This window comes from Salmo salar, chromosome ssa13, assembly GCF_905237065.1.
Source record: "Salmo salar chromosome ssa13, Ssal_v3.1, whole genome shotgun sequence".
Classification (NCBI taxonomy): domain Eukaryota; kingdom Metazoa; phylum Chordata; class Actinopteri; order Salmoniformes; family Salmonidae; genus Salmo; species Salmo salar.
The window spans coordinates 9089254-9108314 of NC_059454.1; the positions used below are offsets into that span (position 1 = coordinate 9089254).

The 19061-nt window shown below is 42.7% G+C and overlaps 1 protein-coding gene across 1 annotated transcript in view; it reads left to right on the forward strand.

Annotated features, from left to right (window-relative positions):
- Positions 1–1344: 1344 nt before the first annotated feature.
- Positions 1345–19061, forward strand: part of LOC106566365 (sortilin) — a 31927-nt gene continuing 14210 nt past the window's right edge. Inside the window, exons 1-9 of the mRNA XM_014134309.2 lie at positions 1345–2002; positions 10045–10104; positions 10560–10633; positions 10800–10902; positions 11110–11271; positions 13233–13306; positions 15415–15464; positions 15867–15994; positions 16298–16442. Coding sequence (XP_013989784.1) covers positions 1751–2002; positions 10045–10104; positions 10560–10633; positions 10800–10902; positions 11110–11271; positions 13233–13306; positions 15415–15464; positions 15867–15994; positions 16298–16442 — 1048 coding nt within the window. The 5' untranslated portion in view covers positions 1345–1750. The remainder of the gene's footprint in view (positions 2003–10044; positions 10105–10559; positions 10634–10799; positions 10903–11109; positions 11272–13232; positions 13307–15414; positions 15465–15866; positions 15995–16297; positions 16443–19061) is intronic.

A 19061-nucleotide genomic window follows, 5' to 3' on the forward strand; every position in this document is an offset into this window, starting at 1 on the left:
ATATTCTGAATCATAAATATTAACAAATTGATGAAGCTCACTGAAGGGACAAATACTTCCATAATAGAGAGAAATAGGCTAGTAATGGCATCTTTTTGTAGGCACTCCTCCATGGCTGGTTGGACAAAACCTATTGGGAAATTATTGCTGTTTTTGGATAAACGCCCGGAAATAAGGTCTGTGGTAAACACAGGTTTAGGAGATCTGATACGTTTTGTTCTATCAGCTAATGTGACTTTTTGTGAATTTTGAAGCATTTATGTAAGAAAAAAAAGCACATAAATCACATTAAGGCTTTATTATTCATAAAGGTCAGCTTAACTGACTAATAGTCACTCATTGAACAAAACATGAAGGCTTCATAACTTATAAAGGTCATGTTAACTAACCCTTATTTTGACAAAGAACAAAACGTATCAGATCTCCTAAGCCTGTGTTTACCTCAGACCTTATTATCTTCGTCTATCCCAAAAACCCTATTCTTTCCCCATTCATTTCCCCATAGGGAAATGGGGGCTACAAGGTGGTTTCGACGAGATAGCACATCCACAACATAAAAGTGGCTATATCGTTAAAATAAATATGAAAACAAAAATTTGCTTTTTGGTTAGACTTAAGGTTAGAAGTGTGGTTAGGGTTCATGTTAGGTTTAAAATCACATTTTAAAATGATAAATTGTATTAATCATTGTTTATGTTTATGACTTTGTGGCTGTGCCAACTGGTGACAGGCCAACAAGCTGGCGAGTAGTCCTTAAAACCGGAAATTAGTTACCCCTGGTTCGTTTAGTCATGTGGAAAATGAAAGGGGAAAGAAAATGGTTTTTGGATAGACCACGATAATAAGGTCTGAGGTTAACACAGCTCTTATATGTTTTGTTCTATGAGATATTAGTCAGATAACATGACCGTATTTTTGGCGTTTATCCAAAACCCTATGAAAACTCCATTCATTTCATTTGTAACTCTGTGTTGTTTTTGTCGAACTGCTTTGCTTTATCTTGGCCAGGTCGCAATTCTAAATGAGAACTTGTTCTCAACTTGCCTACCTGGTTAAATAATGGTGAAATACATTATTTTTACAAAAAATTCCCCATAGGCTTTGTCTAACGAACCATGGTGAAGTTAGTGCCTATAAAAAGACGCCATTATTATTGCTTTCTATCGGTATATCCTTTATCTTTGTCTCTATAGAATAGTTGTAGTGCCCTCAACCAAGCTTGACAAGGCTTTGCCAGCTATCAGCAAATTGTGTGATAGGATGTACGAATGGGGTCTTAACCAATCAGAAGACTCACTTTCAGTGTCAAACACAGTAAAAATCCAATCACAGCGGGCTATCTGCAAAGGTGTGTAATATCCATCCCATAGACACAATTTCATGCACCGTTACATTGTATAATTTTTGGACAAGGAGTTGCACGGTGGACAATTGGACCTAATGCATCTCGGAAAATTAGTGCGTCTGATTTGTTTTTAGCTGGGGACTTCCGACCTTTTTTTCCGCGCATCAGGACGTAAAACTAAGCGCTCTGGAGACTGGAGCGCACCGCCTCAAATAGGAGTCTATGACCCATGCAGAGCATACAAAGCCCGAAGTAGGCTACCACTCGCTGTCAGGACTACTGTTTGTGTTGATGTCATCGGCGGCCGTGTTCCGAACCGGAGCGACCCACAATTTATAGTCAGGATTACTAGAATAACAAATATATAGCGTATAATAATAGTCGTGTTTTTGGCCAACAGTGAAAATGGGAGTTCTGGCGCACTGTGTTCTTTTTTTAATATTCCACCATTTAACGTTATCTTATGATTTTAAAGAAGGACTATATAACAGCGGTCAGTATGAATTTGTGAAAGATCCCAGTTTGAATATCGAAAAGAGATCACCAGATTTAGATTCTGAATCATCCGACCACATTAGGAGCAGAAGAAGTGCGGATCAAGGAGACTGTAACCGTCTCCAGGGATTCGACACCGAGTTGACTAACAACACCCAAACCGTAAGTTAACCCCGCAGATCCGGTTAGGTTACACTTCACCGATATAATAGGTTAATGCTCTGCAGGTGACACTTTACCTCGACAATAATTATCCTCATAAGAACATGACTACTCTCTTCTCAAATGACGTGGGTTTTAACAGTGCAACTAACCAAATATCATCTATTCTCCAGTTGTTTTCAACACTTCTTGAACGAAATCAATGTTTTCATGTTTGATTCACTAAACTATCGTCAAGCCAGCCCTTACAACAACAAAAAAATATTGCCGTTTTGAAACTTTATCGAATGTTGTATTTTGGACGCATTTGCTGCATACTGCTGTTATACTGCACTCTGACTGCAATATTTATTTACTTGCGGATCTTTTTCCAACAGTACATGATTGACACAAGTAGGCTACTGGAGTTAAAGATGACTTCAACTCCGTACAGTGCAGGACTGTGGGTTATAATCTTCAATTTAGCATCTCTGTAGCTAATTGTTTAAGGGTACCTGTAAATCATGTCACGTTTAATCTTATGTAAGTTTAGCATACAGTTTGTTTTCTGCTATACAGCTCTAATACAGTAGTGAAATACAAAGAGCAATTCATTTACATGTTTTATCCCGCCCAGTGCAGTACTGGATGGAGGACATTCTCTAGTCTAGTGTAAACATATTGTAATGACCTGACTAAATCATAAAGGAACAATTGGGTCGCTACAATATACTACTATGCGTCTCCAGTTAGTCCTGTCTCTCAACTGTTCCCTCTCTAATGGTTATGAGTCTGACCTATATTTCCCCATAGGAATGATGCTGCTGTACTTCATACTAGGCCTGGCCTAGCTACCTTGTTTTTCCACATTGCTTAAATTGACATTATTTTTCAATAAGGAGATATTCTTTATCTATGTAAAGCTATAGACAATAGTTGTAACCTAGTGTACATTTGATAGTTAGGTAATTCATGGAATGATGGTGGTGTACATAATACTATAAGTGATATGGCCTGCTAGCTTGTTTTCATTTTCTGCCTAACTCTAGAATAGATAGTAAAATACCCTGTGTAGTCTATGGAGGGTATTTCAGATCCTGTGTAGTCTATGGAGGGTATTTTCAAGAAAGTACTGGTATCACCAGGTGTAAGTTTAGTTGTTAGGCATTTTGGTTATCAAATTCACACATGCAAAACCTGTAGTTCATATTGTAGTTCAGGCTACCTTGTTTTCATGTTCTGGCTCAGTGTGTCTGGATGGTAAAATAGGCAAACATGTTTTTCATGCTAGGCATATAGGGAAAGGGTGTGTGTAGTTGTTATATATGTTCCCAAGCAACTGTTTCTGCTTCTGAAAGCACATCTGACATTTACACTAGGCTACTTGGCAGAACTGATGAGAATTGGGAGTAGGCCCATATTCATAGGTTTTTGACTATTCATTGATCATCCTTGAGATGTTTCTACAACTTGATTGGAGTCCATCTGTGGTAAATTCAATTGATTGGACATGATTTGGAAAGGCACAGATCTGGGGAAGGGTACCAAAAAATGTGGAAGAAGTTTGGAACCACCAAGACTCTTCCTAGAGCTGGCCGCCGGGCCAAACTGAGCCACCGGGGGAGAAGGATCCGATGGTCACTCTTGACAAAGCTCTAGAGTTCCTCTGTGGAGATGGGAGAACATTCCAGAAGGACAACCATCTCTGTAGCACTCCACCAATCAGGCCTTTATGATAGAGTGGCCAGACAGAAGCCACTCAGTAAAAGGCACATGACAGCCCACTTAGAGTTTGCCAAAAGGCACCTAAAGACTCTCAGACCATGAGAAACAAGATTCTCTGGTCTGATGACAGCAAGATTGAACTCTTTGACCTGAATGCCAAGCATCACATCTGGAGGAAACCTGGCACCATCCCTATGGTGAAGCATGGTGGTGGCAGCATCATGCTGTGGGGATATTTTTCAGCGGCAGGGACTGGGAGACTAGTCACGATGAAGGCAAAGCTAAACTAAACCAAGTACAGAGAGATCCTTGACGAAAACCTGCTCCAGAGCGCTTAGGACCTCAGACTGGGGCGAAGGTTCACCTTCCAACAGGACAACGACCCTAAGCACACAGCCAAGACAACTTAGGAGTGGCTTCGGGACAAGCCTCTGAATGTCCTTCAGTGGCCCAGCCAGAGCCCGGACTTGAACCCAATCGACCATCTCTGGAGAAACCTGAAAAATAGCTGTGCAGCAACGCTCCCCTATCCAAGCTGACAGAGTTTGAGAGGATCTGCAGAGAAGAATGGGAGACACTTCCCAAATACAGGTGTGCCAAGCTTGTAACGTCATTCCCAAGAAGACTCAATGTCTTAGGTGCTTCAACAAAGTACTGAGTAAACGGTCTGAATACTTATGTAAATGTGATACTTCAGTTTTCAAATGTCTAAAAGCCAGTTTTTGCTTTGTCATTATGGGGTATTGTGTGTAGATTGATGAGGGGAAAAATACAATTGTAATACATTTTAGAATCAGGCTGTAACCTAACAAACTGTGGGGAAAGTCAAGGGGTCTGAATACTTTCCGAAATGCACTGTATATCATGAACATGCTGCTGACTGCCTTTCTTAATGATGTTGTCCTCAAACACCCTGTAGCTAGCTCTTCCTTAAAGCGCAGTCTAATTTCAGATCACCAGATGTCCTTGAAACAGGGCTATATTCTTATCTGGCTGTGTTAACACAGGATAGAGTAAACCGATTTTAACATCTTACCCAATACATCTGTGGTCTATTCGGATAACAAACATCTTACCCACAGACACCTCGTTGATTTAGTTGGTAGTTCCTGATAAGAATGTGTGTATGTCCTGTTCTTGATTGTCCTTACCGCCGTCTTTCATTACCTTCTAGCAAGTAACAACAAATTGCATTTAGTATAAACATTTTAGTAGGAACTTATATGATGCACTTTCTTCTAAATAATACCTTCCTCCTACGTATGAATGTGTTATTGCACGTTGGCTACATCACACATAAGGAAGCTTGACATGATTCAGAAGTGGTAACATCAGGCCCTGAGGGGAAAGAGTAGGGACACCACCTCCTCTACCTTAGTTAACCTCTGATGAAGCACCAGGCCCTGAGGGGAAAGAGTAGGGACACCACCTCCTCTACCTTAGTTAACCTCTGATGAAGCATCAGGCCCTGAGGGGAAAGAGTAGGGACACCACCTCCTCTACCTTAGTTAACCTCTGAAGCATCAGGCCCTGAGGGGAAAGAGTAGGGACACCACCTCCTGCACCCTAGTTAACCTCTGATGAAGCACCAGGCCCTGAGGGGAAAGAGTAGGGACACCACCTCCTGCACCCTAGTTAACCTCTGACAATGAACAATCAGCTTTATAGTCAGTCCTTGGAAACAACTTGTAGATCTCTGAACCAACCGTGAATAGGACAAATAATGACCACTTAGTAATTATGGGTTTCCCAAAACACAATAAATTGATTAATTCCGGTACATACAGTATCATGTTGTCACAGATCTTCTTAGAGTCATGCACTGATAATGATTGACATAGATCTGAAACTAACGCCATTCGTCCAGCCATTCTAAAGCGATATACTTTGCATAGTTTCTCTGTCCCAGCCAGACCTTGAAGCCAAAGGCAGGATTATGGGTAATCTAGAGACTAAATGTGTGTCCCAAATGCCACACCTTCTCCTATGAGCCCTGGTCAAAAGTAGTGAACTTTATAGTGAATAGGGTCCTATTTTGGAAGAACCCTAAAGACTGAAGGCAGAATTCCAAGAGGCTCAACCTAAATGTCCTCCATAGGTCCAACATACTCCTGTTTGGGTACCGTACAGCATAGTTCCCACTGCAGTTTATAGCAGACCTGGGTTTACATACTATTTGAAATATTTAAAATCTATTAAATACTTTGAGAGTTTGCCTGGAGTGCCAGGCGCACTTTTGGGACCGGGCCAATTGGTTCCATTGCAGCAGGCAATCTCAATCAAGTACAGATGAAGTATTTGAAATGATTTCAAATAGGATTGGAACCCAGGTCTGGTTTGTAGATAGTGCTGACCGGATGTGGCGTGGGCCTAATCCTATGAATGTCCACATAGTGAAAGAGTAGAGTACAGTAACCGCTTGATGAGATTAAGAGTTTAAGTATCTTATTCTAGCTAGCTAGCAGAACCAACAGCTCCGGTCAGAAATCCATGTTTTTGGTTTAATTTCCCTGGCACTGGTTTCCACATGCTAACGTTTTAGCAGTTGTGGCACAAATCCTATTTCAAGTCATATTAGCATTTTTTTCCCGCGCATCATTTTCAAATCATCTATAAGTGACTTTGTTGAGTTTCACAATCAATTTTAGATCCTTTTGGAGGATTTGGACAAAAATGCTAATATCGGTACCAGCCAGGATTTGATTGGATGTTTGCCACAACTGCTAAAACCATAAGCATGTAGATACAGTGCCAGGTAAACTAAACCAAAGCATGGATTGCTGTCATAAGGGAAACATGTCATTTTTGTAATTTGGGTTAAGTACGTGTATGTTTGACTCTTCTTCTAAAGAGGATTTGGCAGTTGATTGACAGTTGGGACTAGTTGTACTATAGTGCAGCCTCCTACTGTGAGGACATTTGGTCCAAGGCCTACTGGTCTGGTTCTGCACGCTAAGGATTAGCGGTGCTTGGCTTTGTAACACTCTAGTGTCTACATGTGATGCTTTGTAACACTTGGGTGTCTGGAGAGTGAGAGGCAGACGCATGGTACAGCAGTAAGGAGGGAAAGGGCGTTAGGCTCACTTGTGCACGCACGCAAACATACATAATACTTATATTACATAGCTATTTGGGCACTTTATACAATTTTGATTAGGCATATAACTGGTGTGTGTGTATTTACATTTACGTCATTTAGCAGACGCTCTTATCCAGAGCGACTTACAAATTGGTGCATTCACCATATGATATCCAGTGTATATATACAAAAGTATGTGGACACCCCTTCAAATTAGTGGATTCGGCTATTTCAGCCACACCCGTTGCAGCCACACCCGTTGCTGACAGGTGGATAAAATCGAGCACACCACCATGCAATCTCCATAGACAAACATTGGCATTACAATGGCCTCACTGAAGAGCTCAGTGACTTTAGACGTGGCACTGTCAAAAGATGCCACCTTTTTCGTCAAATTTCTGCCCTGCTAGAACTGCCCCGGTTAGCTCTAAGTGCTGTTTTTGTGAAGTGGAAACGTCTAGGAGCAACAATGGCTCAGCCGCTAAGTGGTAGGCCACACAAGCTCACAGAACTGCTGAAGCACGTAACACGTAAAAATGGATCCTTGGTTGCAACACTCACAACCGAGTTCCAAACTGCCTCTGGAAGTAAAAGTCAGCACAAGAACTGTTCGTCAGGAGCTTCATGAAATGGATTTCCATGGCCGAGCAGCCGCACACAAGCCTAAGATCACCATGCGCAATGCCAAGTGTCGACTGGAGTGGTGTAAAGCTTGCCGCCATTGGACTCTGGAGCAGTGGAAATGCGTTCTCTGGAGTGATGAATCACGCTTCACTATCTGGCAGTCCGACAGACGAATCTGTGTTTGGTGGATGCCAGGAGAACGCTACCTGCCCGAATGAATAGTGCCAACTGTAAAGTTTGGTGGAGGAGGAATAATGGTCTGGTGCTGTTTTTCATGGTTCGGGCCCCTTAGTTCCAGTGAAGGGAAATCTTAACGCTACGGCATACAATGATATTCTACATGATTCTGTGCTTCCAACTTGTGGCAACTGTTTCAGCATGACAATGCCCCTGTGCACAAAGCGAGGTCCATACAGAAATGTATTGTTGAGATCGGTGTGGAAGCACTTGACTGGCCTGCACAGAGCCCTGCCCTCAACCCCATCGAACACCTTTGGGATAAATTGGAACGCCGACTGCCAGGCCTAATCGTCCAACATCAGTGCCCGACCTCACTAATGATCTTCCAGCTGAACGGAAGCAAATCCCCTCAGCAATGTTCCAACATCAAGTGGAAAGCTTTCCCAGAAGAGTAGAGGCTGTTATGGCAGCAAAGGGGGGGATCAACTCCATATTAATGCCCATGATTTTGGAATGAGATGTTTGACGAGAAGGTGTCCACATACTTTTGGTCATGTAGTGTAAATTCCAGTTAGACAACGTGCTGCCAGTCAGAACAAGATATTTTGGTCATGTGGTGTATATTCCAGTCAGAACAAGATATTTTGGTAATGTGGTGTATATCCTTATTACGTTATTAGATCTTCTGCAGTTAATTTTCAAGATCACATATGCCTAAAAACCGCTCCTGTTTTATTACACACCCCATGACTAATGTGATGGATTTCTTCCTTTTTAGTTACAGTTGAAGTCAGAAGTTTACATACACTTAGGTTGGAGTCATTAAAACTCATTTTTCAACCACGCCAAAACTCTAGTTTGTTAACAAGAAATTTCTGGAAAGTCGGTTAGGACATCTACTTTGTGCATGACACAAGTCATTTGTCCAACAATTGTTTACAGACAGATTATTTCACTTATAATTCACTGTATCACAATTCCAGTGTGTCAGAAGTTTACATACACTAAGTTGACTGTGCCTTTTAAACAGCTTTGAAAATTCCAGAAAATGATGTCATGGCTTTAGAAGCTTCTGATAGGCTAATTGACATCATTTGAGTCAATTGGAGGTGTACCTGTGGATGTATTTCAAGGCCTACCTTCAAACTCAGTGCCCATTTGCTTGAATGGTAGACCTCCACAAGTCTGATTCATCCTTGGGAGCAATTTCCAAACGCCTGAAGGTACCACATTCATCTGTACAAACAATAGTACGCAAGTATAAACACCATGGGATCACGCAGCCTTCATAACGCTCAGGAAGGAGACGTGTTCTGTCTCCTAGAGATGAACGTACTTTGGTGCGAAAAAGTGCAAATCAATCCCAGAACAACAGCAAAGGACCTTGTGAAGATGCTGGAGGAAAATGGTACAAAAATATCTATGTCCACAGTTAGACGAGTCCTATATCGACATAACCTGAATGGCTGCTCAGCAAGGAAGAAGCCACTGCTCCAAAACTAGCCATAAAAAAAATCCAGACTACGGTTTGCAACTGCACAAAGATCGTACTTTTTGGAGAAATGTTCTCTGGTCTGATGAAACAAAATTAGAACTGTTTGGCCATTATGACCATTGTTATGTTTGGAGGAAAAAGGGGGAGGCTTGCAAGCCAAAGAACACCATCCCAACCGTGAAGCGCTGGAATGGCAACATCCTGTTGTGGGGGTGCTTTGCTGCAGGAGGGACTGGTGCACTTAGATGGTATCACAAAATAGATGGTATCATGAGGAAGGAAAATTATGTGGATAAATTGAAGCAACATTTCAAGACATCAGTCAGGAAGTTAAAGCTTGGTCGGAAATGGGTCTTCCAAGTGGATAATGACCCCAAGCATACTTCCAAAGTTGTGGCAAAATGGCTTAAGGACAACAAAGTCAAGGTATTGGAGAGGCCATCACAATCCCTGACCTCAATCGTATAGAACATTTGTGGGCAGAACTGAAAAAGTGTGTGCGAGCAAGGAGGCCTACAAACCTGACCCAGTTACACCAGCTCTGTCAGGAGGAACGGGCCAAAATTCACCCAACTTGTTGTGGGAAGCTTGTGAAAGGCTACATGAAACATTTGACCCAAGTTAAACAATTTAAAGGCAATGCTACCAAATACTAATTGAGTGTATGGAAACTTCTGACCCACTGGGAATGTGACGAAAGAAATAAAAGCTGAAATAAATCTCTACTATTTTTCAGACATTTCACATTCTTAAAATAAAGTGGTGATCCTAACTGACCTAAGACAGGGAATTTTTACTTGGATTAAATGTCAGGAATTGTGAAAAAACTGAGTTTTAAATGTATTTGGCTAAGGTGTATGTAAACTTCCGACTTCAACTGTATGTATGTGATGCATATCAGTCTGTCATCAATAAACAGAATGCAAATATTCTGACTATCTCACTTTTTGTTCTTCTCAGTATTCCTTCAATGACCTGAGTGGGTCCGTGTCACTGGCCTGGGTTGGAGACGCCACCGGGGTGAGTTTTACCATGTCCTGTCCTAATTATGTGCTGATTTTAAATGATCATTACGTCAAACCAGGGTCTCAAACTCATTGATGGAATACAGGTGTTCTTTACTTAAGCAGTATGGCCCAAGAGGTGTGTGGTGATGTGTGTGTGTGTGTGTGTGTGTGTGTATGTATGTATGTATGTATATATGTATGTTTATAATAGCAACAAGGTAACTCGGGGGAGTTATATATGGCCAATACAGCTCTTTGCTGTGGTATATTGACCATAGACCACCATCCCCCGAGTTACCTTGTTGCTATTATAAACTGGTTACCAACGTAATTAGAGTAGTAGAAATACATGTTTTGTCATACCCTTGGAATACGGTCTCACGTACTACGGCTTTCAGCCAATCAGCATTCAGGGCTTGAACCACACAGTTTTTATACTAGTCCTTAAGCTGGACTTGTTCTCGACAGGTCATCCTGGCTCTGACAACATTCCAGGTGCCGTTCTTCATGTTGAGATTCGGTCAGTCTAAACTCTATCGAAGGTAAGGGTTTTTCATGTTGCGATTCACCACCAGTTATGTCGGAAAAATGTTCGTGTAAGAATACAGCTATTATTTGAGCTGACAACTGGTTAAATATTAAAAGTGTGTGTATTTGAACAAGAAAGTGTCCTATTTGACCGCCTCACCTCCTTCTCTGCCTCCTCAGTGAGAACTATGGGAAGTCGTTCCAGGATGTCACAAACCTCATCAACAACACTTTCATCCGGACAGAGTTTGGCATCGCCATCGGACCGGAGAACTCTGGGAAGGTAAGACGAGTTTTGTGTTTTAAAACCTGTGAACTGGCATGTCCTATAAGAAACGTTTTTCTGAAAATAATGGCAACACTTTTACTGAAAAGCTTAGTTACTTTTCTTAGCTTATAATATGGGATGTCTCCATATGTAGCAAAAGGCTGTTCAATTTTCCTAATAGTTCTAGGAGTTAATTTGGTTTGCTTGTCCTGCTCCTCCCAGGTGATCCTGACAGGTGATGTGTCTGGCAGCCTGGGCTCTCGTATCTTTATCTCCAGAGACTTTGGGAACAGCTTTGAGCAGCAGGATCTTCCCTTCAACCCCCTGATGCAGATCACATACAACCCCAGAGACGCCAACGTTCTCCTGGTCATCAGCAACACTGTGAGTGGGGGGTCAGGGTGTGTGTGTGTGTGCTTGCTTGCTTGCGTATGGAAGCTGAGGAGTAATAGAAAATATTCTTACTTCTCCTAATACCCAGACCCATCAGCACACACAAGTTATCAGTACTTTTACACACCTGTCGTCTGGCCAGCCTCACGTGATGTAGCACTCAGGATTGACAAGAGCCATTCAGACCTTCTTTATCTAAGGCCTTATTCCCACTACAAGAGATAAAGGAGAGTCTGAGGAGTGGCCAATTCATATTACATCCTTGCCTTACCCTTTTGTTTTGCCTGGAAACGTGACATTCTTGGGTCGCAGCTCAAATTTACCGTAAATATCACAGTAGCCACGAGCCAGTAAGCACAAACTATTTAACAATCCAAGCCCGTGGGCCCCCCCGCCTTGCTCTGGGGGCCCCCAACCCCCCAAAAAATATATAATAATAATATATATTATTAATATATCATCTCAATTTAATCCATGTGGAATAAGGCAAGGGGTATGAATACTTTCTGAAGGCACTGTAGCTATCTAGCAGGAGTTAGCTGTGTATTGTCAGCAAATTGTTATAAGAATTAAAAAAATATATATACATTTTTATTGTCAGCTAATTTAATGTGTGCGGACAAGAAAATAAACCCTTTAATTGTCTGCACATACTTGTGAATTGTTGCATTATTCAAGAGTGTAATATGGTTTGGTTACATTATTCAGTAGTGAAATATGGTTCAGAGGTAACCTGGCTCTGGCAGCCAAAACAGCTAAATACTAAACGTCTAAACGTGAATCGATTCTCAATTGTGATACGATTCTGGAAACATAAAGCCCTTTACTTTCATATCACATCAAAATAATTTGAAAAATGCAAAATATCCACTGTTTTAACCTGCTTTATCACAGTTGCAGAAGACAGTATTTTTTTCAGTGACATCACATTTCTGCCGGCCTTCTTCCATTCCACACAGGTGTTCAGAGCTTCCGTCTGTCTTCAATTTAATCCGTTTGAGGTCCTGAGCGCTCTGGAGCAGGTTTTCATAAAGAATCTCTCTATACTTTGCTCTGTTCATCTTTGCCTCGATCCTGACTAGTCTCCCAGTCCCTGCTGCTGAGAAACATCCCCACAGCATGAGTCTGCCACCACCATAGGGATGGTGCCAGGTTTCCTCTAGACATGACGCTTGGCATTCAGGCCAAAGAGTTCAATCTTGGTTTCATCAGATCAGAGAATCTTGTTTCTCATGGTCTGAGAGTCCTTTAGATGCCTTCTGGCAAACTTCAAGCCGACTATCATGTGCCTTTTACTGAGGAGTGGCTTCCGTCTGGCCACTCTACCATAAAGGCCTGATTGGTGGAGTGCTGCAGAAATGGTTGTCCTTCAGGAAGATTCTCCCATCTCCACAGAGGAACTCTGGAGCTCTGTCAGAGTGACCATCGGGTTCTTGGTCACCTCCCTGACCAAGGCCCTATTTAAAAATAAATAATAAAAAAATGCAACCGTAATTTAACTAGGCAAGTCAGTTAAGAACAAATTCTTATTTACAATGATGGCCTACCCCGGCCAAACCCGGACGACACTGGGCCAATCGTGCGCCTCCCTATGGGACTCCCAATTACGGCCGGATGTGATGCAGCCTGGATTTGAACCAGGGACTGTAGTGATGCCTCTTGCACTGAGATGCAGTGCCTTAGAACGCTGCGCCACTCGGGAGCCCCTTCTCCCCCTATTGTTCAGTTTGGCCAGACGGCCAGCTCTAGGAAGAGTCTTGGTGGTTCCAAACTTTTTCCATTTAAGAATGATGGAGGTCACTGTGTTCTTGGGGACCTTCAATGCTGCAGAAATGTTTTGGTACCCTCCCCAGATCTGTGCCTCGACACAGTCCTGTCTCGGAACTCTACGGACAATTCATTCGACCTATATATTTTAAATACCCTTGTTAACCGTTTAACCCTTTTTACAGAATGAACTCTGGCTGTCTGAGGACTTTGGAGAGAACTGGAGGAAGATCCACGACATGGTGTGTCTGGCCAAATGGTAAGGGACAACTTAGGTAAATATTATTATAAATAGAGTTAGCAGAAGAACCCATCCTTACATGGCTGCCACAGGGCAAGAGTTATATTTATATATATGATCTATTAGCAGCCAGTTATACCATTGTTCATGGTCTGTTTTGATTTCTATTAATGACCACTATTGTTATGTAGACTGTAGTGAATGTTCATTCCCTCTCTAACTGCAGCTCAGAGTCCCTGAGGTTGATTTGGTGGAATTCTATTTGCTTGACCTCTTCTCCCTCTGGCAGCTAGCCGATTTAGATTTAGTTCAAGGGTCAAAGTAAGGTGTTACGGTCCGGTACGGCGTCCCAGGAAAAGAGATAGTGGGGTACGCTACACAGGTGAAACATGAGCTGATCACAATAACTACAACACAATGTCAAGAAAACTGTTGGCTTTTACACAATTATTTATTATTACTCTATATCGTTACTCTATATCGTTACTCTATATCGTTACTGCATCTCAGAGGCATGAACAATGAGCGAATGGACTTGAAAACGTGTGGTATAGCCTACGCTCCAAAATGTGACGTGTTTAGATGAGAACACTGACATTTTGTCAAGGCAGAGATGAGTGGCCGACACCGAGACACGTGGACCGGTTGTGTTTATGCCACAATAAAAGGTAATACAGTTTAAACGTTAAATGACAAATCTTCACGACTAGGCCCAGTCCACAGACTAGGCCCAGTCCACAGACTAGGCCCAGTCCACAGACTAGGCCCAGTCCACAGACTAGGCCAAAAGAGAGCTCATACACACATAGATTTGTCCCGTACCAGAAAGAAATGACATCTACTTTCACCTCTGAGTATGTAGAATAAACATCCAATACTTCCCCCAATGTTGTCAGGGCACTATGCAAACAGAAAAAGCAGGCAGGAAACTGGAATTGCAGTTATTTTAGTTTAATGTTTGACTAGGTGTTCTCTGGGCCAAGCCCTTTGTTAGTTAGTGTTTGACTAGGTGTTCTATGGGCCAAGTCAGTACTAGCTGTGATGAAAGAGCGTCGGTACTAGCTGTGATGAAAGAGCGTCGGTACTAGCTGTGTGATGAAAGAGCGTCGGTACTAGCTGTGATGAAAGAGCGTCGGTACTAGCTGTTGTGATGAAAGGGCGTCGGTACTAGCTGTTGTGATGAAAGGGCGTCGGTACTAGCTGTTGTGATGAAAGGGCGTCGGTACTAGCTGTTGTGATGAAAGGGCGTCGGTACTAGCTGTTGTGATGAAAGGGCGTCGGTACTAGCTGTTGTGATGAAAGAGCGTCGGTACTAGCTGTTGTGATGAAAGAGCGTCGGTACTAGCTGTTGTGATGAAAGAGCGTCGGTACTAGCTCTGAGTGTTTGTTTACCTTCGCTGGTTCACTTTATAATGCTGCAGCACCAATAGTGTTGAGTGTACACACACACACACACACACACACACACACACACACACACGGAGGCAGGCAGGCAGACACACATACAGCGACATCACGCCACCCAGCCTCTCTTCCCAGTCCCTTGAAACCTAACCTTGATAGGAATATAGGTCAAGCTCAACTAACTAGGACATGACGAGATTCTGAAGCTCGACACAATGGAACCGTTGGAGCAAAGCACCTATTTGCGAAGGGCACGGCTCTAACAGTCTGCGGGACGGGACGTGTGGTAAACTAACCATGGGCATGTGGCACCATGACAATTAGCGCTAAGATGATGAAACACGTCACTGGGGTCTTTTTTAGTACAGCAGGAGCAGTGTATTTTCAACTGTTACCAGTGTGTCCCAAAGTATATCCTCAACAAGGTCATATTTCATTCCACTATAGTTTGAAAACAGTGACCATAGTGCTGTACTTACAACAAAACATGTTTGGCTATTTGGTAAATGTTTCCAAAGGCTATATTCTGTACAGTAATGTGTGGGTGACGGCTTGTAAATGTTTATAAAGGCTATATTCTGTACAGTAATGTGTGGGTGACCGCTTGTAAATGTTTAAAGGCTATATTCTGTACTGTAATGTGAGGTGACAGCTTGTAAATGTTTATAAAGGCTATATTCTGTACTGTAATGTGTGGGTGACAGCTTGTCTTCTGTTTCCAGGGGGATGGACAGTAACATATTCTTTACCACCAACCTCAATGGATCCTGCAGTGAGTGACACTAACATCCATTCAAATAGCTAATAAACTTGAAAATGATTTCATAGTCTCTCATGACAGACTGACATAAATAGTTGACATGGATGCCGAGGTAAATGACTTGATACAGTTTCTAACTGTAAGAATAGATAAAAGTAAACATCTTTCTCTATCAATCTCTCTCTCTCTCTCTCTCTCTCTCTCTCTCAATCCCTCTCTCTCTCTCTCAATCCCTCTCTCTGTTTCCATCTCTCTCTCAATACCTCTATCTGTTTCCATCTCTCTCTCAATACCTCTATCTGTTTCCATCAATCTTTCTCTCTTTCGATCAATCACTCTCTCTTTCCATCAATCCCTCTCTCTCTTTCGTTGTCTCTTCCTCTTTGTCTCTCTCTCTCTTTATCCCTCTCTCAGATGAAAGGGGGATGCTGGACTTGAGAAAGACGGCTGACTACGGGAAGACCATCAAGACTGTTGCCATTAAAATCTTCTCCTTCGGCCTGGGCGGAAAGTTCCTGTTTGCTTCTGTTATGACTGGAACTGTAAGTATGAGTGTGTGTGGTGTACTTGTTTATTTGTGTGTGCGTGTGTTAGTTTGCACACGTTTTGTATGTGTGCTTGTTCTTTAAGCCTAAGGCCTAGCTGATACCATCTCACTTTCTTTCTCATTCCCTCGAACTCTATCTTTGCATCTCTCTGTCTGTCTCTCTGTCTCTGTCTCTCTCTCTCGTTCTCCCTCTTTCTCTCTCTCTTTCTTTCTCTCTCTCTTTCTCTTTCTTTCTCTTTCTCTCTCTCTCTCTCTCTCTGTCTCTCTCTCTCTCTCTCTCTCTGCCTCCCTCCTCCAGGGCACTCTGAGGATGATCCATGTGTCGACTAACCAGGGGGAGGAGTGGAACATGGCTCAGCTGCCTCCGGTTGGCCACGAGGAGTTCTATTCTATCTTGTCAGCCAATGACGACATGGTGTTCATGCACGTGGATGAACCAGGAGGTCAGTCAATATCCTATATTGTGTTCTTTTTTCCCCCACAGAATGTCACTCTAGTTAACCATGTTGGAGAGGACCCTCACGGGATCAATGTTCTCTCCTCCTTTCATGTCCTCTTGACCTCCCTTCTCTTCTCCTCTCCTTCTCTATTCTGGTCTTCCTCTACTTGTTAGAAGAAGGTCATAGCAAGGATCATTTAGCTATTTGAATTTGAATTTTAAGACCCCTTGAAGTCTATTAAAAAATATATACATATATACAGTACCAGTCAAAAGTTTGGACACACCTACTCGTTTTAATTTTTTTAATATTTTTTTGCTATTTTCTCATCCCAAACAATCTCAATTGGGTTGAGGTCGGGTGATTGTGGAGGCCAGGTCATCTGATGCAGCACTCCATCACTCTCCTTTTTGGTCAAATAGCTCTTATACAGCCTGGAGGTGTGTTTTGGGTCATTGTCCAGTTGAAAAACAAATGATAGTCCCACTAAGTGCAAACCAGATGGGATGGTGTATCACTGCAGAATGCTGTGGTAGCCATGCTGGTTAAGTATGCCTTGAATTCTAAATAAATCACAGACCGTGTCACCAGCAAAGCACCCCAACACCATCAAACCTACTCCTCCATGCTTCACGGTGGGATCCACACATGCGGAGATCATCTATTCACCTACTCTGCGTCTCACAAAGACACGGCGGTTGGAACCAAAAATCTGGACTCATCAGACCAAAGGACAAATTTCCACTGGTCTAATGTCCATTGCTTGTGTTTCTATAAAATATATTTTGATTTGTTTAACTTTTTTTTGTTACTGCATGATTCCATATGTGTTATTTCATAGTTGATGTCTTCACTATTATTCTACAATGTAGAAAATAGTAAAAATAAAGAAAAACCCTTGCAATTTCTGAGGCTGGTAACTAATGAATTTATCCTCTGCATCAGAGGTAACTCTGTGTCTTCCTTTCCTGTGGTGGTTCTCATGAGAGCCAGTTTCATCATAGTGCTTGATGGTTTTTGCGACTGCACTTGAAGAAACTTTTAAAGTTCAAGACATTTTCCACATTGACTGACCTCTTTGCTTATTTGAGCTGTTCTTGCCATAATATGGACTTGTTTTTTACCAAATAGGCCTATCTTTTGTATACCCCCCTACCTTGTCAGAACACAACTGATTGGCTCAAATGTATTAAGAAGGAAAGAAATTCCACAAATTAACTTTTAACAAGGCACACCTGTTAATTGAAATGCATTCCAGGTGAATACCTCATGAAGCTGGTTGAGAGAATGCCAAGAGTGTGCAAAGCTGTCAAGGCAATGGGTGGCTACTTTGAAGAATCTCAAATATAAAATATATATTGATTTAACACTTTTTTTAATTACTACGTGATTCTATATGTGTTAATTCATAGTTTTGATGTCTTCACTATTATTCTACAATGTGGAAAATAGTACAAATTAAGGAAAACCCTTTAATGAGTAGGTGTGTTCAAACTTTTGACTGGTACTGTGTATATTTATTCATAAACAAAATGTTGGAGGGCCTTATTGCCATTAGCCCATACAAATGCATTGAATAACAGATTCACTACATGGAACAACTTTCTCTTAAAAAGTTCTCCTTTAGTTTCTAAATGTATCATAACTTGGTTTCATTGTCTCCAGACACTTGCCATGTCTCCTCTCTTCCTCTTCTTCACTTTTCTCCATTGTTTATCTATTCTAATACAGTTGTCGCAGTGACCGAATACAGTGACCTAATCCTTTATGACACTGGCTTTGGCACCATCTATGTGTCAGATGACAGAGCCACTGTTTAAGTCTCCGTTCCGTTCCTCTCCTCCCCGGTTCCTCTCCTCCTCCCCTCCTCTCATACACTCCTCCCCTGTTCCTCTCCTCCTCCCCTCCTCTCATACTCTCCTCCCCTCCTCTCATACTCTCCTCCCCTCCTCTCATACTCTCCTCCCCTGTTCCTCTCCTCCTCCCCTCCTCTCATACACTCCTCCCCTCCTCTCATTCTCTCCTCCCCTCCTCTCTCTCCTCCCCTCCTCTCATACTCTCCTCCCCTCCTCTCATACTCTCTTCCCCTCCTCTCCTCTCATTCTCTCCTCCCCTGTTCCTCTCCTCCTCCCCTCCTCTCATACACTCCTCCCCTCCTCTCATACACTCCTCCCCTCCTCTCATACACTCCTCCCCTCCTCTCCTACACTCCTCCCCTCCTCTCATTCTCTCCTCCCCTCCTCTCATTCTCTCCTCCCCTCCTCTCATTCTCTCCTCCTCCTCTCATTCTCTCCTCCCCTCTCATACACTCCTCCCCTGTTCCTTTCTTCCTCCCCTCCTCTCATTCTCTCCTCCCCTCCTCTCATTCTCTCCTCCCCTGTTCCTCTCCTCCTCCTCTCATTCTCTCCTCCCCTCCTCTCATTCTCTCCTCCCCTGTTCCTCTCCTCCTCCTCTCATTCTCTCCTCCCCTCTCATACACTCCTCCCCTGTTCCTTTCTTCCTCTCCTCCTCCCCTCCTCTCATACTCTCCTCCCCTATTCCTCTCCTCCTCCCCTCCTCTCATACACTCCTCCCCTCCTCTCATCTCTCCTCCCCTGTTCCTCTCCTCCTCCCCTCCTCTCA